The sequence below is a fragment of the Aquila chrysaetos genome, chromosome 12, assembly GCF_900496995.4.
Source record: "Aquila chrysaetos chrysaetos chromosome 12, bAquChr1.4, whole genome shotgun sequence".
Lineage (NCBI taxonomy): Eukaryota > Metazoa > Chordata > Aves > Accipitriformes > Accipitridae > Aquila > Aquila chrysaetos.
This window is the reverse complement of record NC_044015.1, coordinates 10933139-10957975: the sequence shown is the minus strand read 5'-3', so window position 1 is coordinate 10957975 and position 24837 is coordinate 10933139. Positions and strand designations below refer to the sequence as shown.

The 24837-nt window shown below is 41.0% G+C and overlaps 1 protein-coding gene across 7 annotated transcripts in view; it reads right to left on the bottom strand.

Moving 5' to 3' along the window:
• COP1 (COP1 E3 ubiquitin ligase) overlaps window positions 1–24021 on the bottom strand; it is a 130849-nt gene extending 106828 nt beyond the window's left edge. Inside the window, exons 1-6 of one of the 7 annotated variants that reach the window (XM_041127747.1) lie at window positions 23474–24021; window positions 16915–16974; window positions 15247–15344; window positions 13818–13894; window positions 11228–11347; window positions 9093–9161 (exon numbers count right to left, since the gene is read on the bottom strand). In XM_041127747.1, coding sequence (XP_040983681.1) covers window positions 9093–9161; window positions 11228–11347; window positions 13818–13894; window positions 15247–15344; window positions 16915–16974; window positions 23474–23850 — 801 coding nt within the window. In that variant the 5' untranslated portion in view covers window positions 23851–24021. Of the gene's footprint in view, window positions 1–9092; window positions 9162–11227; window positions 11348–13817; window positions 13895–15246; window positions 15345–16914; window positions 16975–21103; window positions 21249–23473 lie in introns of those variants that run through there. The other 6 variants (XM_041127745.1, XM_041127746.1, XM_041127748.1 and 3 more) reach the window with 6 other exon arrangements.
• Between the last annotated feature and the right edge of the window lie 816 nt (window positions 24022–24837).

Below are 24837 nucleotides of genomic sequence, written 5' to 3'. Positions count from 1 at the left end.
AGACATGTCCCATCCAAACACCCACAGAGCCTATACCCAGCCTTGCAAGATTCAAACACATGCACTTTTCTAGGTGAGAGCTCCAAGTCTCTACCTAAACAGACAAAACTCAGCTCCAATGCAAGTCTGGTTCTCTAAGACAAGTCTTACGAATATATTGAGAACTGGAAGTCCACCTGACTCTTCTCCTCAACTCACAGTAAAAATCTACAGACAACCAGCACTGCAGCCTGTGACCAGCTGTTACCAATCTGGCAAGTCCACTGAAAGCTTAAGCACAACATATTCCCTAAAGGCCAGACAAATTTTTGTCATTTTGAATTTACAAGGGAATATCAAATTGCCCAAATCCAAAGTTACTAGTATTGCAAGACATACTACTCTTAGTATGACATATTCCCCAAGAACATTTAGCAAGCTACTCCCAAAGACTTATTCACTCAAGTGCTTAAGCTTGAACCTTTAAGTGGCAGAAAGTTTTGCTTAAACAAAACCACACTCACCACTTAACCCCCCCCATTAATCAGCATTCCAAATATCTGTGTGCTCTGCATTAGACAATCCACCATTTTAATTTACCTTTTCAACATCAAAAAAAGCTTCTGTCCCTGAAGACAGGAGAAGAAAGGACTGCTGGGTCCACACCTATTTCTAACATGGCTGCTTCTTCCTTGGAATGAGATGACATTGTATTTATATTCTAATCCCTCTACTCTGAAGGTTTCAGTTTATATTTAATTTGAGTCACAGACAGCACAAGTTTAATGGTTTAAAACTAGACTGCCACAGATAATTTACAAACCACTACACCATAACATATAATTCCATTTTCACTTGCAAAACTTACAGCAAGAATAGCAGGTGGTGCTATAGCTCCAAGATTAGTGGTAAAGTTAAGTGACACTTGCACAGCACGGGTCCTGCCTGTACTAAGCTCTAGCAGACAAATACCATTAGTCCCCCACTTTCATAAATCCCATTTAAAAAGAAGTTACAAAACCACTTTGTAGTTCCAAAATTACAGCAAGGAAATCAGCTATTCTACAATGTACTGGCTCACAGCCAAACTAGACAACTGAAAAATAATTGATGGTTGTTGCCATCACATAAACAGGAGACCTTTTTATAGGAACAAGAGCAGAGACCTTTTTATTGGCCTGCTTTTATTAACTATTGCACAGAGCCGAAAGTACAAGATCTGGGACTTCATTTACTAATTCTTCCTCCTAGTTACATTAAGGCAAGCAATTTGAACCTACCATAAACTTACCCAACAGTAGCAAGTCTAAAAACAAGGCAAGTGTGTTTTGTGTTTATTTTAGGAAGAGTCTTCTCATACCAACAGCATCGAATGAGTTACTAATGCCCACATTGAGACTTTTTTTGGTAGGTTTGCTCAAGTGTTTCATGGTTTAGCTTTAATCTATTAAAGACCTTAAATCAGTCCGCATTAATTCCAATTAAACTTTGAAAAATGAGACTACTGATTTATAATTGCCAGCCATTGAGGGACATTTAGGGAAAGCTAAATGAATTATAGTCCTTGCAGTATATCCAGATTTATGGGCCCTTAATTTGATTTTCACTATGTTGGCCACAGAAAGCAAGACAAGTCCTGTCCCAATGATGGGCAGAATCACACCTGTCAAACTTCAGATTAAGTCAGCAAAAACACTTAGAATGAACACTGAAATGTACGCCAAAATAGACACACATACTATAAACTCTCTTCTCAGACACAGATGCTTTCTCAGAACTGAAAAGGCCAATGTGGACAAGGAGAAGGCTTCAATTCAGCAGTTAAACCTCATCACTTCAATTCCACTGAATGAACTACAATAAGTAGGTGTATAACATTCTGGTCCCACGTTACACACAAACACATACATACACAAGAAAAATGATGACCCCAAAATAGCCTGTTTCTTATAATCTCTGGAAAAGGGATTTCAGACATTCAAGTCAAGAAGCTACCACAGCAGGAAACACAGGCTCTAGTATCATTCTTTTTAGGTAACCTTTCAGATCCAAACTCCTTTCACATGCACAAGACAGTCCCCCCAAAACCCTCTAGTTTGAGTCTGAAGCCCTCTTAGACACACATACAAAGTTCTTCAAAGACAACTCTCAGCCCTGGACTACATGGATGAAGGGAAATCCCCTGGTGTTGTAGTTTAACCCCAGCTAGCAACTAAGCACCACACAGCCGCTTGCTCAGTTCCACCCTCTCAGTGGAATAAGAAGGAGAATAAAAAAAAAAAAAGTAGTAAAACTAATGGGTTGAGATAAGAACAGTTTAATAACTGAAGTAAAATAAACTGTAATAATAAGAATCATAATAATAAAATAAAATAATAGTAATAAAAAGGAATATAACAAAAAAAGAAAGGGAAAATAAAACCCAAGAAAAAACAAGTGATGCACAATGGAATTGTTCACCACTTGCTGACCGATGCCTGAGCAGCAATCCGGCCCCCCCAGCCAACTCCCCCCAGTTTATATACCGAGCATGACGTTCTAAGGCAGGGAATATCCCTTTGGCTTGTTTGGGTCAACTGTGCTGGCTGTGTCCACTCCCAGCTTCTTGTACATCTCCTTGCTGGCAGAGCGTGGGAAACTGAAAAATCCTTAAGATAAGCACTACTTAACAACAACTAAAACATCAGTGTGTTATCAACATTATTCTCACACTAAATCCGAAACACACTGTACCAGCTACTAAGAAGAAAATTAACTCTATCCCAGCTGAAATCAGGTCACCTGGTTAGAGTTGCTCAGAGACAGAGACACCCCACCATACTACTAAATTTCCACATATGACTCTTGGGTGGAAATATTAATATGAATTTACACAATGCTAAACACTAGGTCATGGTCAGTTTGATTTCAGTTGGCTATCTACTAACAAGCATCACTGGGCTCAGCGCTGAGGTTTCATCCTTGGGCTTCCTGTTTTTTCCTGGACCGAGGGCCCCTCAGGAGGCAATGACTTCATCTTTTGTGTTCAGCACAGACAACAAGCAGCCCTGACTGAGTCTCCTGGTGCCAGTTCTACATGTTTGCAAAAAAAATAAAAGCTCAGCAGAGCCTCCCAGTGCCACAGAGACAGCCTAGAAAAATGCATGAGGGGAGGAGTCATACACCGTCTTTGCAATTCTAGAAAAAAGCACAAGCAAAGAACATAAGTTATCTTCTACAGAAATACTAAAATCACCAACACTGTTCCACCAAGCAGCTTAAACAGAGCATCTGGATTCATACTTTTGAAAGCTCATGAGTCACGCTATGTTCAATCACACACCTTCAAGGCTCCAATCCAAAACCCTCATGCATTCATCACAATATACACTGTAGATCAAGACAAAGAGATGAGACTATTGACCAGAGGGAGCATCTTTTTTGCCAGACACACATAGCCATTGCACCAACAAAGGGTAAAAAGTATCATGTGTCCAGCTGAGGAGGATAAATCAGGTCATCTCTGTAGACAATCCCTTCATTCTATCCCACAACTTCATCTGTCCAACATAATCTCTTCCTACTTCTTGCTTTTCCATCAACTACCACTCTAACAAACTTGAGTGTAAACGTAAGTATCAACAGTTGAACCTCTCCTAAAGATACCCAGTGAAATGAATTTCTTCCTGTAGAACTCAATACCTCAACAACAACTCTACAGTGAGTAAGATCAATTTCTCTCTCTGGAAACCAACTGAAGTTTTGTCTGTCTCTGGGTTTTCCTTCCATTATTGCTTCAGATACAAAGCCTGTTATAACATACAGGGCAACTATGGCAAGGAAGTCATCTACAGAGTTTAGAAAGACTTTAGCCTTTTAAATTAATTGCAAATCTCACTTATTTCACCTTTACAAAGTCTTTGCACAAGTAGAAAAAGGTGCAAGGTTTCTTTTGGTATAAAAAAAAGAACACCTGAGCCTCCACAAGTTACTTTCATTGGTGAAACATGGCATCCAAGCCTTTTAGACACATGGGCAGTCCATCTATAACACATTAATCTGCAGGGACTATTTCTTCTCTCTGATCAATACCTCCTCCAAATGGTAAATGTTTCCTCGCAAGTGGGGAAGAGCTAACAGAAAGATTCAAGAACAACATCCTGGTTAAGTTGTTTAATCCACAGAATTCCTAAGGGTAAGAGAAAGGAGGTGCCTTGCTGATCAAAAGTATGTTTCATATCTTGAATTTTCCTCCCCCTCATTTAAATCACCCAGTTTGGGTTGCAGGAGTAATGCTTTGAAGGCTTACTGATAGGGTCTGATATAAAAGTGTCACAAGAGAAAGATATCTGCAGCAGGGAACAAAGCTGTCTGAACATTTAGATTAATTGCCTTAGAATTTAATACATCACTGTACATGCTACTTATACTTAGCTCCTAGTACTAGGTTGCCCCCTCTTTTTCTCTGGAAAGACCTCTCCACTGCAGTAAGGAGAGTCAGCTATTATACACTGATGTTTATATGATAATTTCTAGCTTGCTGCTCATACACTAGCTGTATCCTTGGCTTATCACTGCAGTCAGAGCTCACGTCTCTCACTGAGTAGCTCAGAAATGCAAATAAATTTAAAATACCAGTTCTTTAAGTGCAGCAGATAGGAAAGAGATTACTATACCTATAAATTCACCTCAGGAGTCCTGGAATGTAATCAAGACTGTATGACAACATAAGAGCATGACTGATTTCTAGTTCTGTCACCTCCTCTTGCTTACTCATTAGTGCATCCATGTGCGTATGCACAGAACAATAAGACTTGACAGATGAAGTGATTAACACAAGGTAATGACATCCCTGGAGAATTCATGCTATAATTCCCTGCAATTATCCCACAATAACTAATAACTCCTCTTATTTTTACTATTTAACATGCTCACAATATGGAGTAAGTGAAGACAGCTGGATACATACATGCATTTGAGGCTGAAAAGAACGATGTTGATTCTGAAATGCTGAGCAGGCACTCAGTGCCACAAACCCGAGACATTTCAGGATTACTTCTCTGTCCCAGGATGTTTACCAGCTAAAAACAGCCCCCGTGCATTAGCAGACATAAAAGAGGGCGTTTGTTAGATATGAGAGACTTAATATGACATTATTACAAAGAAAAAGCCCATGAAACAAGAATGAAGTGGCAGCTGCCAAAAGAAACTTGAATGCATCTAGGGAATATCACCTGTATGTTGTAGAACTTGATTTGTGATACTATTCCTTAAGCTCAGTATTCTCCTTCAGTAAGCAATGGTACTACTTCACAGGAATAGCAAACACTCTGAATCAGGTAGCTGACCTAACAATGTTTTAGGACAAATTATATACATGATCTATATGGTGGTGTCTAACCGCATTTGGTAACATTCAAATCCTGACAAGACAATTAGTAAGGCCTCTTTTTTTAAATTTATGAATATAAAACTGGGAAGAATTTTTTGTATTAACTGATATTATCAACTCTCTCACAAAGTGTTCAAGTTAAAAGAACATGTGATCATTTAAAAGTAAACAAAGTTAAACTTGCAAAAGTATTTATCTAACATAGCTAGCAGCATTAAAACTCTGGCAAGAAAATATGAATTTTAAGAAGTTATAGGTTGTTGACTTTTTAGTTTCCCTTGAAAAAGGAATTAAAAAAAATGCAAGTATTTCATTATTAAACTTGACCTTCCAGACTCCTCAGATCTTTGATTTTAACAGAAGAGACTGCTGGAAAAAAACAAAACAAAAACAAAAACCCAGGAGAGTATGCATTCAATTAACTGTGCACACACATGGAAAGGCACACAGCCATGCTAAGTTTGCCTTAGAGACAACCAGCTATTGCGGATGATGAATACATTTCTCCCCTCCAAAACTATCTGTTATTTTGTTGAAAAAGTATTTTCAATCTTTAGCCATTTGTTTTCAATCTTTTTCAAAGTAAGAAATTTTTTTCTATTACTAGGAGGATTTGTTTTTTTGCCACATTGCCATAGGTCAAAAAGAAAACAAAATACATAAACTTTAAAGAAAAAGGACTTGCAAATACCTTTGTGCAAGAAACAGGCTGTAAATTTCAGCTTGAAAGATCAATGTTTTGGAAAGTTATGAACACATCAAGACAGGATTTCTAACAGAAACTTCTGCAGGTGCTGAACCTCAGATTTACCTTCTAGAGAAATTATGAAAGTGCAAGAAAGAGGCATTTGTCAAAATACTTGACTACAGCAAATATTCTGAGTTCTAAAGTACAAGTCTATAAAGATACAGTTTTCTTCTAGATACAAACCCCTTTCCAATAAACTCAGAAGTCACCATTTCATGAAGGCAGGAGAAAAAACCCACAAAACTTGAGTGAAGTAAGCAATGAGGGTTACAGGTGGTTAACTACATGCTCAAACATGTTATGAAATATTATACAGGTACACTAACTCTAAGGCAGTATCTGTATTAACTAACAGTACCTAGTCTCTATTTAAGAACTTGCAGTATGTAATAAATAAAACCTGTTAATAAAATCATGCAATAAATAATATTAAAAGAGGCACATTAGGAAAAGTTAGCACGCAATATTACATTATTTTAAACATTTAAGCCAAAAATTTGAAACAAGCACTCTCAGTCATACACAAAAGAAGCTTTTTTATTAAAAACTTAATGTTACAGCTATGGCTTATTGAGTGGAATTGCAATTACTCTGCAGTCATCTTTACTAGAACCAGGTTTGAATTAGGAAAGGAAAAAAGGTAGTGTTCCTCCCCATAATAAAGCCTGCTCATATGACTCCTAGCTATGTGCAATGCATCATAGAAGTGTTTCAGGGTCCACACATGTTCCTTGAGTTCCATCCTTATTTCTTAAACAGTCACCTATTACAGCATCAAAAGAAACTACAGTAAACTTTGAAGCTCTGCTAACCTTTCTAAAACTATCCTACTGACTGGTCTGTATTTTCCATGCTTCTAACCAGTGGTTCTCATCTTTCTTATCAAGTGAAAAGATTGCTGGCAGCAAGTCTTACAAGTCCTCACTTCCCTCAAAATAAACGGCTAACCACTATGGCAAGGACAGAACTGACAGGCCTGCACAAAAGTCTTTTGAGCTTTGAGTCTGCATTTCATACTGGAATATAAAGGGAGGTAAGAAATAATATCGGAGGAAGTCTTGGCAATAGAGGGAAGACATAAGCAGGGACAGAGAGGATCTGAAATAAGCTATGTGTCCCAACAGGCTTCAGGATGTTCCCAAGGCTGTATTCAGAGGATCTGCAGCCAAAAGTAAGTTTCTTTAGCCTTAAAAGAGATGCTATCCTTGAGCCAACGGCAGGTGCAGATGACATGGGAAAGGTTTCCCAGGTGCTGAAAATCATAGTGATGGAACACTGTGCTACGGTATGTTAAAAACCAGAAGCTATGCAATTTCCCTTCCCTTCACCCTTCCCACTTGGCACAGGCAAACTAAAGTACGTATAAACAGCCCCTCCTTCTGTGAGAGTTGTTGTAACTCAGTTTCAACTGAGGGAGGAGAAAACAAAGTCATCACTGACTTTATGGTCCTGCCCCAGACACCCTTGCACTTGAATCATCACAGGATTACTCACGGAAGAGCACCCTAGCTAAGCTGTACATGACCCTCTTGAAGCACCTGCTTCTCAATTCACCCCCTAGACAAAGGCACCACTACCAGGAAACTTCCCCAATATCTTAATGGTCCCTCAAGCTGTACTGAATCCTGATAGAAGGTGTTTAAGGAGTGCTGATGGACAATGGCCACAGCCTGCATTAGTTCTGCAGTGAGCATGGGCCAAGGTTCTGAAATTCTCTGCATAATACTAAGTATTATGAATTCAAGAAAATGAAAGTAGATATTCTGAAGATTTGTGAAGTGTTTGTAGACTAAGCTACCATAAAATAACTTCTACCAGCACTCAAAAAATGAAAGCTAAAAGATACCTCAATGGTTTTGAGCAATGCTTGTGTCTTTGCTGTTTAAGCAAAAAATAACAGTAATACATATTACTCCATTTTTTCCAACCGTGAAGGATCAAACAAATCATATGCTTCATACTAAACAGAATCAGAAGTGGAAGTATGCCTTCTGTCTTCATTGATACATTTAGTACACTATAGGATATCTTGGCTCTCATTTTCCTTTGACATTCAGTTATCCTAATAAATGGTATTTTCATCACTTCTCACGGGATACTACGCCTAGCTTAACAGGGCTCACTCTACAAATGCAACTTTATCTTAGACTCTGTTTTCCCCTTTGGTTAGTTCCTTTCCATTACCCTTGTTGGCTCCGGTCATGCAGCCATGGATATCTGTTGGTAGACAGACTCTAAACAATTTGCTTTGGGATGACTCCATAACCAGACCCTCAATCCATTCTGGACAAGGCTTCTTACACCCATCGCCTTTACATGGTTCAAGTTTGACCTTACAATCACACTGCTGCGTCTTATGTTCTTCACAACTTTTATCAGAAACAAGGACCTCCAAGAAAGCTTGTCCTTCTGCTGTTTTCAGGATCATTTTTCTAGGTTTCTGGGATATTTTTGGTATTAGGGCTTATGCATTGCATGACATTATAAGTGATAACTCCCAAACCATGAAAGACTGTGTATGTGATTACGGAACCCTCTTGCATTCCTTGAGACACTCATTTTGAGACAAGTAAGGAAAGAGCACAGAATATTCATTCTGTTATGACACCACATTAGTCATGGCATCTGATACACCAAAAGAAAAAATTTGAGAGTGACAACAATTTCACTCCTTCCCCATCTTTCAATTTTCCCATCAGAGAAAAAAAAATCTTGTCTCAAGAATCTGATGTAAATTTACAGTGAGGAATCTCCATCTTCCCACATGCTTCACCAGTGTGAGACAAAAAGGCAAGTGATTAAAAATTGAAGCTGTCACATGTAAAGAGATTAATTTTCCTTAAAACCCACGTGTCTTCTGCCTGAGATTTCCCCAAACATGCCTTGCCTTTTTCTTTGCAGAGATAATGCCAGGCTAACACATCACTTAAATAGAAAGAAACTGGTAGAAAGCAGCAGACATCACCTCACCCACTGAAACACAAAGCAAGTTACCTCTCGTTTGTTTCTCCTGGCAACTTTGAGAAATTCCATAAGGATCTGCAATTGGGCAGCATGGGACTCCTGTAACACAGTAAATAAGGAAGTGTAACTCTTCCATGTATATTAAGAGAAACAAGCATTCATTTTATACACAGAAATCCACACTTAGCACAGAAACAGCATTCATCTAGAGGTGAGGAAGAGAAAATAGCTTAAGGCAGTTTTAAGAATTGTAGTTTTACTTTGCCTCATGGGTCCTAAGGTCTTGTTTGGCTCACAACAAGTTTTTACATGAAGGCAGAAATTGTTGTAATAGCTCGTCTGTGTGTTACTGAAGACTTACTAATAAGTTGAAATGCTTTTCAGTTTTTTTGGCTACAGCATCTGAAATTGTTTTTGGAATCCAGGTTCCTCACAGACTCATCTTCTACCCTGGAAGATCATTTGCATCCACTTTGTGATTAACATACTAAAGCATGAAATATTTATATTAAAAAAACCACCCCCCCCCCCCCCAAATTAACAGTTGTGTTTATGTAGAGAGATTACTGCTGAAGATTTCTCCACAGTGAAAGACAACACCACAGTCACTGATGAAACTAAAACATCCCTTTCCAATCTTTCCATAACAGGTCATTTACCTCAGCCATGAGCTCAGTATTTTCACCCTAATTGGCCAAAAACTTGACAGGGCAAGATAAGAGAAGCACAAAAGGAAAGAAAAGTAAAACCTATATTCCAGCATTAATATACCCCTAATCCTATCTCCGCATTCTGAGACTTATTTTCACAACCTACCAAAATATTTGTTATTAAAGGACTGTGAACATATACACTCAAAAAGGATCAAGACATAGGAGCATGCAGAATCCATTAAAGGCAGATGGGACAGGAAAAGTAAAGCAATTAGGATACAAGACTACTACTTCTCTGAGATTTTCTTCCTCTCCACCCCTGTGACTATAATAAAAGTAAAGCAAGTAAAACTAGAAAGGAAAATGTTTTTAAATCATTCTTTAAGCATCAAGTGTGTTTTTGTTTTTCTTTTTTCTTAAGGGCTTTTATCCTTAAAAAGATATTCCTGCTCAGAAGCACCCATACGCTCAGTTCTGTGCCTTCTTTGTTTCCGATTTGTCACAAACGACACAAAAAGGCTTGAGGAAAAAAAATAAGAGGTTTTACTCTGAAGTTAGAAACCATATTCCCACCATAACTTCACTGAACCACAATAAAAAAAAGTTATGTAGAAATCCCCACGCAATAAGGTAACATAACAGTTTTGCTAGTAGTCAGTAAACATATTTTTGGGTTACTTTCCTCCCATCAGAACCTCAAGTTGTGTAAATATTGATTCTGCAAAAGCGAATAAGATAAGCCATTCCCAATACAACTTTCCCTCACCTGTTTTAAAGCACCATGGAAATCCACCCTCCTACCCAATCCTACCCAAAGTTCACTAGGCCAAATTTTGTAATCCAGTTCAATTTAGAAGGTCCAGCTCTCATTAACTGGAAAATAGCCACTTGAGACCAACAGCATGGAATGGCCAAATACATGAGAACTATCCCAAATCAACTACATGTCATTTAAATCATAGGAACAGCTCGCTTCATATTGTATAAATCTTCAAACCAACCTCATAAACATGACATCTGAACTTTTCTTTCAAGCATTAAATGCTAAAAAAATCTTCAGGGACGGCAGTCATCCAGGTTCTATCAGTTCCAGTAGAAACTAAAAGGTGTGATCTTTTTCACATGTTCATCAAGTATTTTAGTCTTCTTCATGCTCATTACCAAGAAAGATCTGATATTTACTTGTGTAATAGTCAATTAACAAACATAGTCATATTCATTTCTCTGTTCTGCTAGCCACTTGCTCTTATCCTTTTCCATTTTCCCTGTTTGTTTATACAACCCTTCCAGCAGCAACACTACAAGCATGTTATGGGCATCACAGTTCACACATCAGTTTGCTACAACAACGGTCAGTGAGATAGCCAACTTTTCAACACCAAAATGCAAGAGAAAATTCTGAGCAATTAATTTGGCAATAGAATCTTCCTTCAAGAAGATGAAAGCATGAAAAGAACAAACTGCTAACTAGACAACAGTGTTCATTTAAATAAGACAAGAGAAACTTATTACTGCTTCCAACTGCTTCTTCTTTTGCACCAGCAGCTCCAGCATCAGGTTGACATTGGCCAAGTCAAGATTGTCTTGATCAGTCCCCAACAAATCTTGAATTATCTGCCACCTATGGCCATTCTAGAAAGAGAACAAGAGATGTTGGAGAGACAGTGAGTTCAAGCCATCCAGGGCTATACCCACCAATGGATATTAAAAGCAACACTGCAATATTTCATCCCTTTGTAAAAATTTCAGGAAATTTTTCAGGAAAAAACAATTTTCAGGAATCAGAATTCCCAATTCTTCCACATGTACAGGATATAGCTCTTCTATCCTACTGTGTAACTGCTTATCTTATTTGGAAGATATTTGCACTTTATGAGAGCACAGCTGCTGCTGCTAGGAAGAGATTATTTCACAGCTGCAACTTTATCTGATTTGTGCCCTAGTTTCTGATAGCATGTTTCTGTGGGGAGAAAGGAAAAAACAAACATGTTTATCCAAGCTTAATTGGATTACATCTATCTGAAATACTGTTAAGTGGCAATACCTTTTAATTTTTTGAACCAAGTAACAGGTAAAACCCTCATGCTAAATTCACATGAAAGAAGGTAGTATCAGCTTATTTTTTGTATTCTCACCTCCCACACTACTCCTCTTAAGAGTATTTTCATGGGAAATGTGAGAGCAGGGAAGAAGATGGAGCTTATCAGGGTGATCTTCTCATTCAACCTGTTTGAGCTGAGAAGGACTCCTCAGAGAGCCAGCATACTACCATGAAGCCCATTCTTCCCTAGAGGCTGTTTGCTCTTCCCCTTGTCAGTAAAAAGTGGAAAAAAAAAAAGGGTATCTTTTAGCACAGGAAAACCTGAGTAATAGGTTAATGCCAATATAGCCTTACATCAAAAAGCCTCAAGAACCAATAGGAGCAGCTGAAAGGTCTTTAGGCCTTCTAAGAAACAAAGATGATTAAAAAAGTCCTGCCCTATAAAAAGGTATGACACTAGATCAAGGTATTTAGATTTGCAAGAACTAGAAATGCCATCCAGTCTAAACCAGATGTTTTCTCAGAGGTTGTAGCATATTTATATTGACTAGATTAAGAAAAATAAAATACGTAGCATCCATATTGAACACACAACTTTTTACTTTTTATACAACTCAACAGAACCTGTGGAAACCACACAGGCAAAAACTCAATTTTGATCTGGAACAACTGGAAAAAAATACCATTTTTAAGCAAGTCAACAAGATTTGAGACAAACTTTAACATACTAATGAACTAGTTAAATGTACTACTGCTAAACTAATCGGAAAGCTTTAAAGGTGCTGTAACATGATTTCTTAATGAGACAAACCCTTGACGAAGAAGTGGTGCATTTGCTGCAACATGTCTTAAATGACTTCTCTTAATACCAAAAGTAATACAAAAGGAGAACAGGCACATTAAGGAACTGGTACAACAGCAAGGTTTCTCTTTTTAGAGATGTCAGCATTTTTTATTTGCTGCCAAAAGGCAGACACAATACTGGTTTGGGCATGAGGTCATGATAGATTTCCACTTACTGGTAGCTAGCTAACATAGATGCATCTACAGGCATAGTTTCTAAAGGTGTGCTATGGGAACAAGTAGAACCAATTTCCAAGAAGTTACTGTACATGCCTTCAGTTCAATTGTGTGCATTTTAAACCAGATATGGTTTATACATATTTTATATTGAATATGGTATATATGTATTTTCTATTGAATATAAAAACTTACTGTGAGTAAACAAGTGAATCCCTAAACTGTGCTCTTTTTCAAAGCCTACAACTGCTGAGAGCATTGGTTTCTGCAACACAGGGCCTAATTAATAGCACATGAATAGAGGGGGTTTTTTAACTGACAAAAACAGGGGCTCCATGATTTTTAATATTACTTTGCAACCTCATTCAATTACAGAAGCCAAGGAAGGAAGCCAGACCTAGCAAGACAAATATGCAAATTTCCTGGTTAATGTCACATATTCTTTTTGATCTTAATGTACAAGAGCATCCACTGCTGCTGTACAGGGGTTTTCATAAACTGAGAACACAGATCATGCTCTGATTCTGTGACATGAAGCAAGTCTAGAAGATATGCAGGCAGTTTTATCTGGGATCAGAGCCACAACACCAGTACTCCAAATGCATCCTTCTCCCTCTTGTGGTTGGTATTAGCCTTCCTCCAATTTCCCTGTAGAACACAGCTTCTTGCATGTCATCAGACAACCCCGTGGCACTTCTAATCATCCATTACTCTCATTGTAGCTGTAATTTCCAACACCGAATGAAAATTATTACCTTTAAACAAGTGTGCTTCAATGGGTAGTTTCCCGGGTTATATTCAATACATCATATGACACTTAGCTATGCTAACACAGCTTGCCTCCACACATACAATGCTGGCAGGAAGAATGAGTTAACAAGGTTGAAGGGATCTAGTGCCACTGATATTGGCATTATTCCCTCATAAAGCAAGTTAAAGTATCAGCTCAACAGTGTAATTTCTTCTAAATTAAGCCACATAATGACACAATTGCTGTACAAAACCATTAAATAAATATAAAGTAAGAAAGTTGGAACATACGGTGCTACTCACTGAATGGTCCAGTTTGAGTCTTTTCTCCTCAGATCTTTGCTTCTGTTTAAGAATAAGTTCGTTGACTAAAAAACAGAAATAAGATGTCAGAAGAGATGGATTTAAAGTTCACAAGAATGAGAGGTTCTACCTCAATATTTTCACTCTAGTTATTAATTTCACAGTAAGTTTATCAGTAATTAAAACAGTAGAAAATGTCTCCACTTTTTTCCTCACCAATTTATTCCTTGATTCTTTTTTATAAAGTATATAAAGATTATTAAACAAAATCATCAACAAATAGAAAGCCTACACATTCAGCAAATTGCTTCAGTTCCTTTTCCTAAGCACCCATGGTTCTCTGACAAAGTTTTTCAACTCCAAGGCAGAAGTATATCACAGAAGAGTACGAGGAAGAGAAAACATTAACTGATTTACTACAGGCTGAAAACAAGCACAGCTGAATAGAACAACTTTTTCCTTTAATCATTATGTGCATTTTTAAAGATAGACTTTTGCTACAGTTTTATTTCACACAAATTTAGTGAATGGTGCAAAGAGAGAAAGGTAACGTCAACCCTTTGCACACACATATACAAGCTCTTCCCCCTCCAACACAGACCTCAAACCCCTGAACGTAGGTGTACAGAACCAATGCTCTTTGGCCTAACATATACTCCAAGACCTGCCTCAGCACCATCTTCGACACGACATGCTTCGGTCTAAATCAGGATGCTCGTTTCTGAAGCATTCCTTGGCTACTGTGGCTTTTAATCTATATAATATTAAATGAGTATCCCAGACCATGAAATCAAGATTTGATTTAATTTTGATATTTCACACTGCAATGTGTTTCCTTTGATCTTTTCTTCCCATAACTAAGTTTTAAACTCTATTTCCAGTTAGGAACATTTCCCTCCTCTGTTTAAAAAGCAATCAGTTAGGATTGCATAGAGGTATGCGTATGAATATTTTTTCTGTATCCAGTTTACACATACATACATCACATGGACCTCACTACAGTAGCCAAAATAGTACAATATGTAATTCAGCCTCCCCCACTTCAGTGTCCATGTTTTGTAAACAGGGCATGTTCTTGATTATTAGACAAACAGTGAAAGAAAACAAAAGTAAATAAAGGGATTCAAATCTCTAGCCATCAGAAAAACATCTTTGTTTTGTTTTTCTTAGCATGCAAACAGCAGCAACTCAGTCTCACTACTGAAACTCAGCATACAGAACTGCTGAGGCAGTGGAGCATTAACAATTTGTACTACTAACCACTTTTTTTTTTTATAAAAACCACAGTTGACCAAAGGGCTGATGTTTGGATTTTATTCTCAATATCCAGAAGCTGGTTATTTATAGGACGAATTTATAAGTGTCTGCCTTCCTTAACAACTAAGACGTTTCTCATGCAAGCAAGCCTAGAGCTCACCTAAGAAGTTGGGATAAAGATGATCTATGTTGTCCACAACATAGTTGCATTTGGGACATCTGTTATTGTCCTCCAAGCTCTGGTGAATACATTTATAGCTGTTTAAAAACATAAAAAAAAACACCAAGAAACTAAACAAGGGAGCAAACATGAAGGAACAAAACATCAGCACAAGGTAAATAATATCAACCTTCGATAATGTGTACTCTGTGTTGCCAGCTAACAGCTGCATTAGATCCTACAGTGGAGTCAAAATGTTCCAAGATTAACTCAGAGCATGCTACAGCAGAAAGACAGCAAAGTGTCTTGGCAAGGATTACAAAAGGTATTTAAGTACTTCACTCTTATTTCCCTGAGGATTGCGGCAACCTGGATACTTCAGCCACACTTCCATCTCAAATTCATGCTCGCCCTTCCACAAGTAGAGCTAACAAAACCAGACTGCATTATTCAGAAGCAACTCTTCTAGATTAGCCAAACACTTCGCAAGTGACATTAAAAGCTATTACACATTTTCAGTAATTGAGCAGAGGAAACACCTTCACCAACTTCTCATATTTCCCCTCTACCCCCTGGCTGTTGTTCTCACCAGAAGTGACTTCAAAGGTACTCTCTGTTGAGCTGTTAGCTGTTTGAGGGACAGAGTAACTACAAGATGCACTTTAGCATCAGGCTTAAGCATCTCACCAAGAACCTAGCTTGCTGTCAACTGCTAGTAGAGACATCATGTGATAACATTGCTCTAGTCTTTCTAAATAAAGATATTTGAATGCTTCTCATCTTGGACTTCTGAAAAAGTTACAGATCACAGGGATAAAGTGTTACCATAGACAGCACAAAATCAGCTGTTACCTTACCTGTTGCAGGTCAAAGTGCTTCTGAAAGTTAACTGAATCTGCTGCTTGAGGAAGTGCTTTATGCTACTAAAATAATACTTCTTGTAGAAGGTAGGCCATTTATTTCTAGTTAACAGACACCATAAGAGTATAATGTACATGGGACATTAAATCATCATGGTTCAACATTTATTCCAATCCCTAGTTGAGAGGAGGAGCAGCAAATAGTTCCACACCTGCCCCGGAAGGTTCTTGTTTTGTGGAGAAGTACATTTGCTCCTCATTGACAGCCAGAGATACCACACTGAAAAATAAGTGGACCTTGGGCCAATTCAGTACAACAGAAACAAACCTGAAGCATACCCTCTCTTTAAAAGTTTAAGAGAATTGCAATAGACAATATGCAATCCACTTCAAACTGTATATGGTCTTGCACAAAGGCAAGGAGGACCTCCCAACACCAACATTCACTCCCATAACCTCTACAGAGGTGGGAGCAATAGAGATAAGTTGACAAACTGTTCTGACTCCGGGTACTGGATGCTACCAGCAGTTTATGACCATTTTATTTCTTTACAGAGGAAATATGGTGACACATTTTTTGTTTTAAATACCAAGATGACTTTTTTTTAATCTAACTGGTACTCATCTTTTAAAATTTTATTTCAACCTCTTTCTTTAGTACAGGGGCAGAAAAACAAAAACTCAGAAGGAAAGGGATTCACAGCAATGTCAGTCCACACACGGTGTAAGAGAAGGACATTTTGCACAATAAAAAAAAAAACAAAACAAAAAAACCAAAAAAACAAAACAAAAAACCCCACCAACTTACCAGAAGCTGTGTCCACATTTCGTCATGTAGGCTTCTTCAATCATATCAAAACAGATGGGGCTGAAAACAAAACAAAACAACAAAAAAAAATCACAGAAATGTCTTTTTTATGTTAAACAAGGAAGGACAGTATTATTAATTCAAAGCAGCCACCTAATCACACTTGGGTAATACTTTCTATTTGTAAAATGAAAGCGGACACACAAGTACAACAGCAACCAGGCCCTATAAAGATCAAAAGGGCAATCAACAGTTCTTTGAACTCAGAACAATACTGCAGTTTTCTACAATTAGAAACCAGGTAAGTGTTCACTCCTGAAGCTTTCAAGAGTTGCAAACCACCCAAACAAAGCCAGAGTACCTTCAGCGGAGCAAGGCTGCAGAACCCCCTAACCATCTGTACTAGGTCTCAAACAAAATGTAAAAAAACCTGGTTTTTTTTACATGAACAGACATAAGGTATTTATAAGTGACACCAAAATTAGTTTATCCTTCCTTTTTTTTCAGCCAATAGCTATCTATAATTTTAAAAAAATATGCAAAGAGGCAGAGCAGCACAGAAATAGTAATGATGTCATGAGAACAAGAACTACTAAGCAGGAGGAGAAGGTGCCAACGAGGGGGTATGCCTGCAGAACACTGCCAAGCAGCAGGCAGGGCTTAGGCTGCTGAAGAACACAATGAAGGTACAGTGCAACTGAAAGAAGGAGCCAGCCAACAGTCAAGCACGGTGTTACAAAGTCAAAGGAGAAGACAGGAAAGGTAGAATATGGGACTCTTCATAAGGAAGACAGAGGAATGCAAATGGAAACAAGAGCTTTATTTTTTCCAAGACTAGTTAGTGACCAAAGCTCAGCCAGCCCTCTGGGAAGGATCACCAAGAACCAAGCAGGGAGCTGAAGAGAAGAAAGATGTGCACGCAAGTAGTGCTCCACAGGAACCTTAGCAAGACAAGAGAGACAGGAATTCAGTGAGATGGGTAGCGGAAGTAATCTGTCTCATCAAGTGGCTGTGACATCTTTGAAAGGAAAATGAAACACAAATGAAAGCAGAGGAGAGCTGAATCTTACGTCCAGCAACTCCTACAGCTGCCATCCCCGATAGCTGGTAAAATATGCTGTCACATACATACTCATCTTCAGGTCTTGGCCAGCTATCCAGCGAGATGCTGTGGACAGCAACATCACAATTTTGCATGCAACACATGTATCAGCTGTGTTACAAGCTTCACCTTGCTTTCAAGCCGGAGATCCAAATGATCTCCTCTCACTCTCACAAGTCCACACCAATCTCAGCTGAGAGAGGTTTTCACCATCATTTGTTTTCTTCAGAAACAGCCTCCTCCCACCTTCTACCAACAAGGCAGTTCCCACGGAAAGAGCTGTTAATAAACTGTTAACAACTTTTGAGAAGCCTGAATCTTCCTGAATCCAAGATAAAAAAACCCAGATCAGACTGAAATAAACAATGCTTGGCTGATCAGGGGAGGGGAGCACCTCAATTTCTCCCCTTGTTAGCACTCCACCAAAGTCATTCCCCCTTTCCATCACCTATTTTAGAGGATACTAACATCTGTTACCCCATTAGGCATTTAAAAATAGGAAGGAGGAAACACCTCTTAAATACTTATTTTTTTTAAGCCCACAGAGGAGAAGCTGTGGCCCCTGCCAACACAATCCCCCTCTGAATCACCAAACTGGAAAACATGGATGCCTTAGAAGGTTTCTCCAACCTAACATACAAACCAGGTTGTCTTAAATATTCCACTGTATAAACACAACATAAAGGCAAACAAATCAAACCAGAATGCTACTCTCTGAATCAACCGAGCCATCTCAAAAGAAGCCACAAAAATAATTAACACACACCTGTCCCTCTTCCACCCTGACAGACCCTTTTCTGCACATTATTTGTCTGGATTAACACCAACTTCAGGAGTTCAAGTCACTGTTTCCAAGTTAGGAGTTATTTAGTTTCAAGACGCTGCTTAGCCAGAATAAATTATGACCAAACTTAGCCAAAAAGGGTGGATTAATAAGAGGATAATTAGGCATCTTTGTATTCTATTATCTGGCCTTTATAAAAAGAAAGTCAAAGATTTATATGAGTGTCTGAGGCTGGTTTCTCCCCACCAGTGATGAACTGTTTAACTTCTTCACCTTCTTCTAGTCATGCTGTATAACACAGTCCCACTCTGTATTGTGCTAAAAACTGCTGTTCCCCACAGGGCCAGATATGTTCTTTCCAGCACGCTCCTAATGCACTGCCTCCTAAAAGTGCAGCAATCAACAAGGCTGTAACGCTCCCCTGTCTGCAATAGGACATCTCAAATTAGAGCCAAAATAGGAAGATTACCTCCTAACATGACAGTCACCCAAGACCACTGTTCCCAAACTTATTCTTCTTCATATCAGTTTGACTGGAGAAGTGACAGAGCCAAAATAGTTGAGAAAAAGCAATCAGAGCCAGCAAATGTAGCCATTCAGTGCCAGGGTCATTGTTAACAGAGCCTGAAGATTCCATTAAGAACTGTTTCCCCTGAAATACTCACTGATTTACAAGTGGAAATAAGATTGATGTCTTTTAATACTTACCAAAGCCAAGCTGGCTGTAACACATGAGAGCTGCTATGCACCAGTTGTTTTAAGTTAATCTAACACAGAGGGAAGGTTAAGAAAGTAGTGGAGTGATGGGAACTTGAGACATACTACAACTCGTAGTATACACCAAAATTAAGAAGCACAGGTATGGTGAAATCAAGGCTTCTCTGCATGAGATTGCTGCTTAAGACAAATAGAGAATAAGAGGTGAGCCAGGTAAAAAGGATGTAAATTACTTCAGCAAGGCACACACGTCACTGATCTTTACCAGACACTGATGCCTTATTTATTACACAGTTTTTTATTCCAGCACTGCAAATGCTTACCATTCTTTCCCTATGGGGTAGGCCTCAAACATTTTTTTAAGCATTTTAACCAAGTTCATGCCTCTAAGTTTTGTCAGCTGTTTTCAAGGCACCTCTCAGGAGTGCTACTATCACCCTGCTGCTACCCAAACACCTGGCTGAAGTGGTCACTATAAAACTTAAACACATTTCAAATTTCCTTCTGCTCCACAGCAGACAAAACCCATTACAGTTTCTCCTTCCTGTTCTGCTCCTCTTTGGTCTAAGCAGAGAGCAGGACTCGCTGCAGGCTCTGTCCTTCACACGGAAGGTGGCCAGGTTAAAGATCACTGCCATTACTATCTACTCAATATGCAGCTCCAGTATAACAATAGCTTATAAAACCATCATTGTACATGATATGTAAACAGCTCGCTGTGTTTTTAGTTTGTTACCTCCAGGGTCAGTTTGCAGTATTCCTTACTAAAGGGGTTTGCTAGATCACAAACATGTGAACAAATACACTGAGCCCATACCTGGCATTAACAGGAAACCACCTGAGGAAAGAACTATTTTTAAAAACCCATGAACCTGCAAGTCTACCTTTACACATGCCACACAGCCCTTCCCACACCCAAGTTTGTTGTGTGTACCTCTCCAGGTCAGTATACAACATCCCCTCTTCCACATGTTCTTATTTATGCCAGAGCTCAGAAACAAGCACTGGTATGAAGCAGCCACTAAAGAGACAGCCTACAGTAAGATCCCCTCCATCCAGGGAGCAAAGCAGATAGTAACTGGTTTTAAAGAGGTTTAGTCAATGGCTAATTGGGAGGGTTAATGTAAGGCCTGGGAAAACTGTAAGCAATTACACTGCAGGACAGGAGAAAATCCTCTGATTAGAGGATTTCCTCTCAGGTACTCTCCAAGCAACTAGGAAGAGACCTGGCTGCAGGAGCAGCACAAACTCTAGCTTTAAATTCTACATCCTGCACTAAGAGAAACAAAAAGTTTCCCCTTTTATAATAAAGGTGTCCAGTAAGTCAGGCCTATTTGCCTTCCTGACTAGAGTTACACATTTCCAGGCAGAAGCTGATACATACCACAAACAGTACAGACTTGCAAACTCCTGAGAGTACACTTGCTAAACATTTCACAACACAAACTAGCAATGTATGGCAATGTTTACGTTAAAGCCTAGGCCTCACATTGCTGCAACAGCACTTTCAGAAGACAGGCAGGGAGGTTGGACACATTAACATTACTTACGGGATTTCTACCTGCACCTTGATGTTTGAAACTCACCCAAACTTCTTTACTCCTTCCCACCTTCAGCCTGGTACAGGCAGAATCTACCACTGAGTTCACAGCTGTAGCTAACAGCAACTCACAGCCCACATTCAGAAAAATTATCAAATGTTCCCTGCAGCTGGCAGCATCTTGAAAGTGTCCTTATGGAAAAAAAAAAAAATAACCCCAGCATATGGAAGACTTCTGCTTCTCACACTGAGATATCCAAATCTTGTTTAAATCAATTATTTAAACCTGCACACACACCTGTATTGGACATTGCTCAAAATTCCAGAGTTGCCCAGTTGAGCTTACTTCTGTACCGCATAACTGTATTGCTAACTCAAAAAAAAAAAAAAAAAAAAAAAAGAATACTGTAATTCAAAGCTAGTGTTAATAAGCAAGAACAAGCCCTACAGCCCACAGAAATACATAGCAGAAGAACCCAGATAAGTTAACGATAATCACTGTTTGCTCTTAAAGCTTCTGACCTGCACTTCCATATGCCAAATATGGCTCTTGTAAATACCAAGAAAAGGAGGACAAGGAAAGACATTTTGCCCCGATTACTACTCAGTTGATTTTTAACTATCACTCGTTCAGCCAGCAGCACTCCTCAGTGAGTAGAAAACAGCTAATTGCACGTTCTGTTTGAAGCATGCACAGTACTTACCTGCAGAAAAAAAGAACCGAGAAACTCAGGTTTTTTTGAACCATCTTAAAATACTTCAGCTGACCTACAAACTTGTTATGGGTATAATTTCCCTTCAAACACTCTCACTTCTATGACAGACAACAAAACAGGCAGTGACAACTGACTAGAAAGGGACAAGGAGCAACGGTTGCAGACCACTACTACCAGAGTATAGCTGTAGAGGGAACAGAGGGGCACAGGTATTTGCAATCAAGTTATCCCCCATGACCAACAGCAACGCAGCCATCTCCCATGCCAAGTACCCTTAAATCCACCTAACGTGGCCTAGCCTTCAGCCAGAGCAGGACACCAGCTGATGACAGCTGTACTCTCATCCCAATTCTGCTACTGAGCAAAAAACTACTTACAGTAATAAGCAGCAATTTTTTTTTATTGATAAGAAGTAATTACTGTTTTTTCTGCCACTAACTTTTTAGCAGCTTCAGGTTCTCACTTCAGTAGTAAGGATATTTCCTATCTACTCTGCTAGACAGTTTACAAAGCTATAAAGTCAAGTCTACAGGTTTTGGAGACAATGCCTGTCCAGTGGAAATGCCAAACATCCAACCCTCACCTGTAAGTCAGAGCCGTCAGACAAAGTCATCTTGGAAGCTGTGGCCCATTTCTCTTCCTCTTTTTTACTGTTTCTTTCTGATACATGACTTTCCTACAACTCAAACTTCTTTCCAGTATCTCCTCACTGTTTGTGCATCTCAGATGTGAACACTTACCCCTACTTTCTGTTCTCACTTTTTAGTACATCCAACTAGCTATAAAAATCAAACCTACTCCTTATGTTAGGGGGTTTGAAACCCATTAGCAATGGGGTGTCTTTAAAACTGCAAATTACCAACAGTTCCCAAACCACACATTGCAGAGGCCCTTGGTCTACTACTTTTGCTGAAAGGGTATTTCCAGCTACGGGCTGCAGCTTTGGCTGAACATTAGAAGGACAGCATCTGAACAGCTTCAAGAAAAATCTTTATCCCATCATCGCCTAAACTTCCCACTCGTCTGGTTTTAGGTGCCAGACTGACACAAACCTTATTGCAGTTTCAAACTAGCCAACCTTTCCCAGCAAAGGAGACAAACCCACACCAGCTTTGCTGGATCTATCAACCACCATGGGACTCCTGGGATCCCCATCCAAAGGAGCACAAAATCCTCCGCTGGCTGCTCTTCCAGAGGTCAGAGTGGGACAGCACGAGGGTTCTGGAGGGGCCATCTCACCCACTGAAGGCCGGAGCCCCTCCAGCCCCTGCAGAAGCCACACCACCCAGGAAAACAGGACATTTGCTTGCGATGTCAACATGCTATGAGGCAACACCTCAGACTGCGGGTGCTTTCTGGTAAGTCAGGCTGCTCCAGAGCATACCCAAGGAGGAACCTGCTGGGAATAACCTGATTTTGCTTAAAAACAGAGAGCGTGAAAGCAACACTGTTACACAGGGCCAAAAAGCAAGCAGATAGCCACGGGGGGGGGGGGGGGGAAGCCCCAAAGCTATAATCCCTGGAGGGCAATTAGACGTACCAACGCCTCTTTCCCCTCAGCGAGCCCATGAGGTACCGCTGCCGGCCGCTCCGTCCTACCGCCGGGATTTTAGACCCCCCGGGCTTCCCGCCGGCATGGCGGCGCCCCGACTTCCCTCAGAGGAGTAGCGGGTGCCGCTATCGCGATAGATCGCACTCACCAGACGAAGTCGTTGCTCTTGTCCTCGTAGGAGTTGATGAGCCCGTTGCAGAGCGGGGTGAGCAGCGGCCTCTTCCTGCTGCTGCCCCCGCCGCCCGCGCCGCTACCGCCGCTTCCCGCGGAGGAGCCGCCGCCGCCGCCGGGCCGCGCCGCCGCCGCCAGCCGGGCCAGCCCCGCGCCCGAACCCGACACGGCGGCCGCCACCAGCACAGGCCGCGCCGCCGCGCCGCCCGAGGAGGACGAGCCCGGCGCCATGGCCGCCGAAGAGGAGGAGGAGGAGGAGGAGGAGGAGGAGGAGGAGGAGGAGGAAGAGGAGGAGGCCGGGGTGGCGGCGGCGGGCGGCACGGCGGGGTGCGGCGGCGGGCGGCTGCCCGACATGCCGAGGCCGGGCCGGGGCGGGTGGAGCGGGGCCGACGGCGGAGCGGCCTCAGCGCATCCCCGCGCGCGCGGCACCGCAGGAACAATAAAGTTCGTTCAAAGCAAAGAGGAGAAGAAGAAAAAAAAAAAAACCCAACAAAAAAAAAAAAAAAAAAAAAAAAAAAAAATACACCCGCCCGCGCCTCCCTAGCTCGGCGCTTGTTCAAGCTTTATTGACAGGCGGACAGCCCGCCGCGCATGCGCGGCCCGGGGCGGGGCCAGGCTACCCTCGGGGCGGGGCGGCGGGGCCCGGGCCCGGCCTCCCGTCGCGGCCGCGGGCCCTGCGCTCTCCGGCTTCCCCGGGGCTGCCGTGCGGCCCTTCGGGCCGGGCACCCCGAGGTGCGGCCGAGCCTTGGCGAGCGACCGCGCCGGGAGGTTCGGCAGCGGGTTAGGGGCCGCGTGACAGGGAGCCGGGCGGGGGCTGTGGGCCAGGAGCCTGCCCGCTCCCTGCCCTGCGCTCCCCCCTGACCGCCCCGGGGAAGGCCACACGGGGCAAAGCCAGCTCTTGCTGTGGGCAAGGAGGCATCGCCCCCGACCCCACATCTCCATCCGAGTGCAGCAGCGCTGAGGAGGAAGGCTGCTAGGCTCTCCCTCAGAGACCGTCCCTGGACACCCCGACCCCTCCGTGCCACAGAGTGGTCCCACGAAGGGGCAGGGCTGATCTGTGTCTCGTGTCTCACAGGGTGCTCTCACCTGCAGTTGTCACCTTAGGTGTGTACCCTGAAGAGCAGCTCTAAGCCTGCTGAACTTTACCCTGAGTATCAAACGTTGTCCAGCCCCACAGAAAGGAGTCCAGTAATGAGTTAACAGCTTTTGCCGTGTTTAAGCCAGCTCTCTTTGCTGCCTGGACAGGTGGGGATTCCATTAATGAGGCCCATGGGGTGTTCAGTTTCCCTACAGTAGTCCATGGTTTTACAGAAGCAAGGGCAGACCGCTTTCTGCATAAGT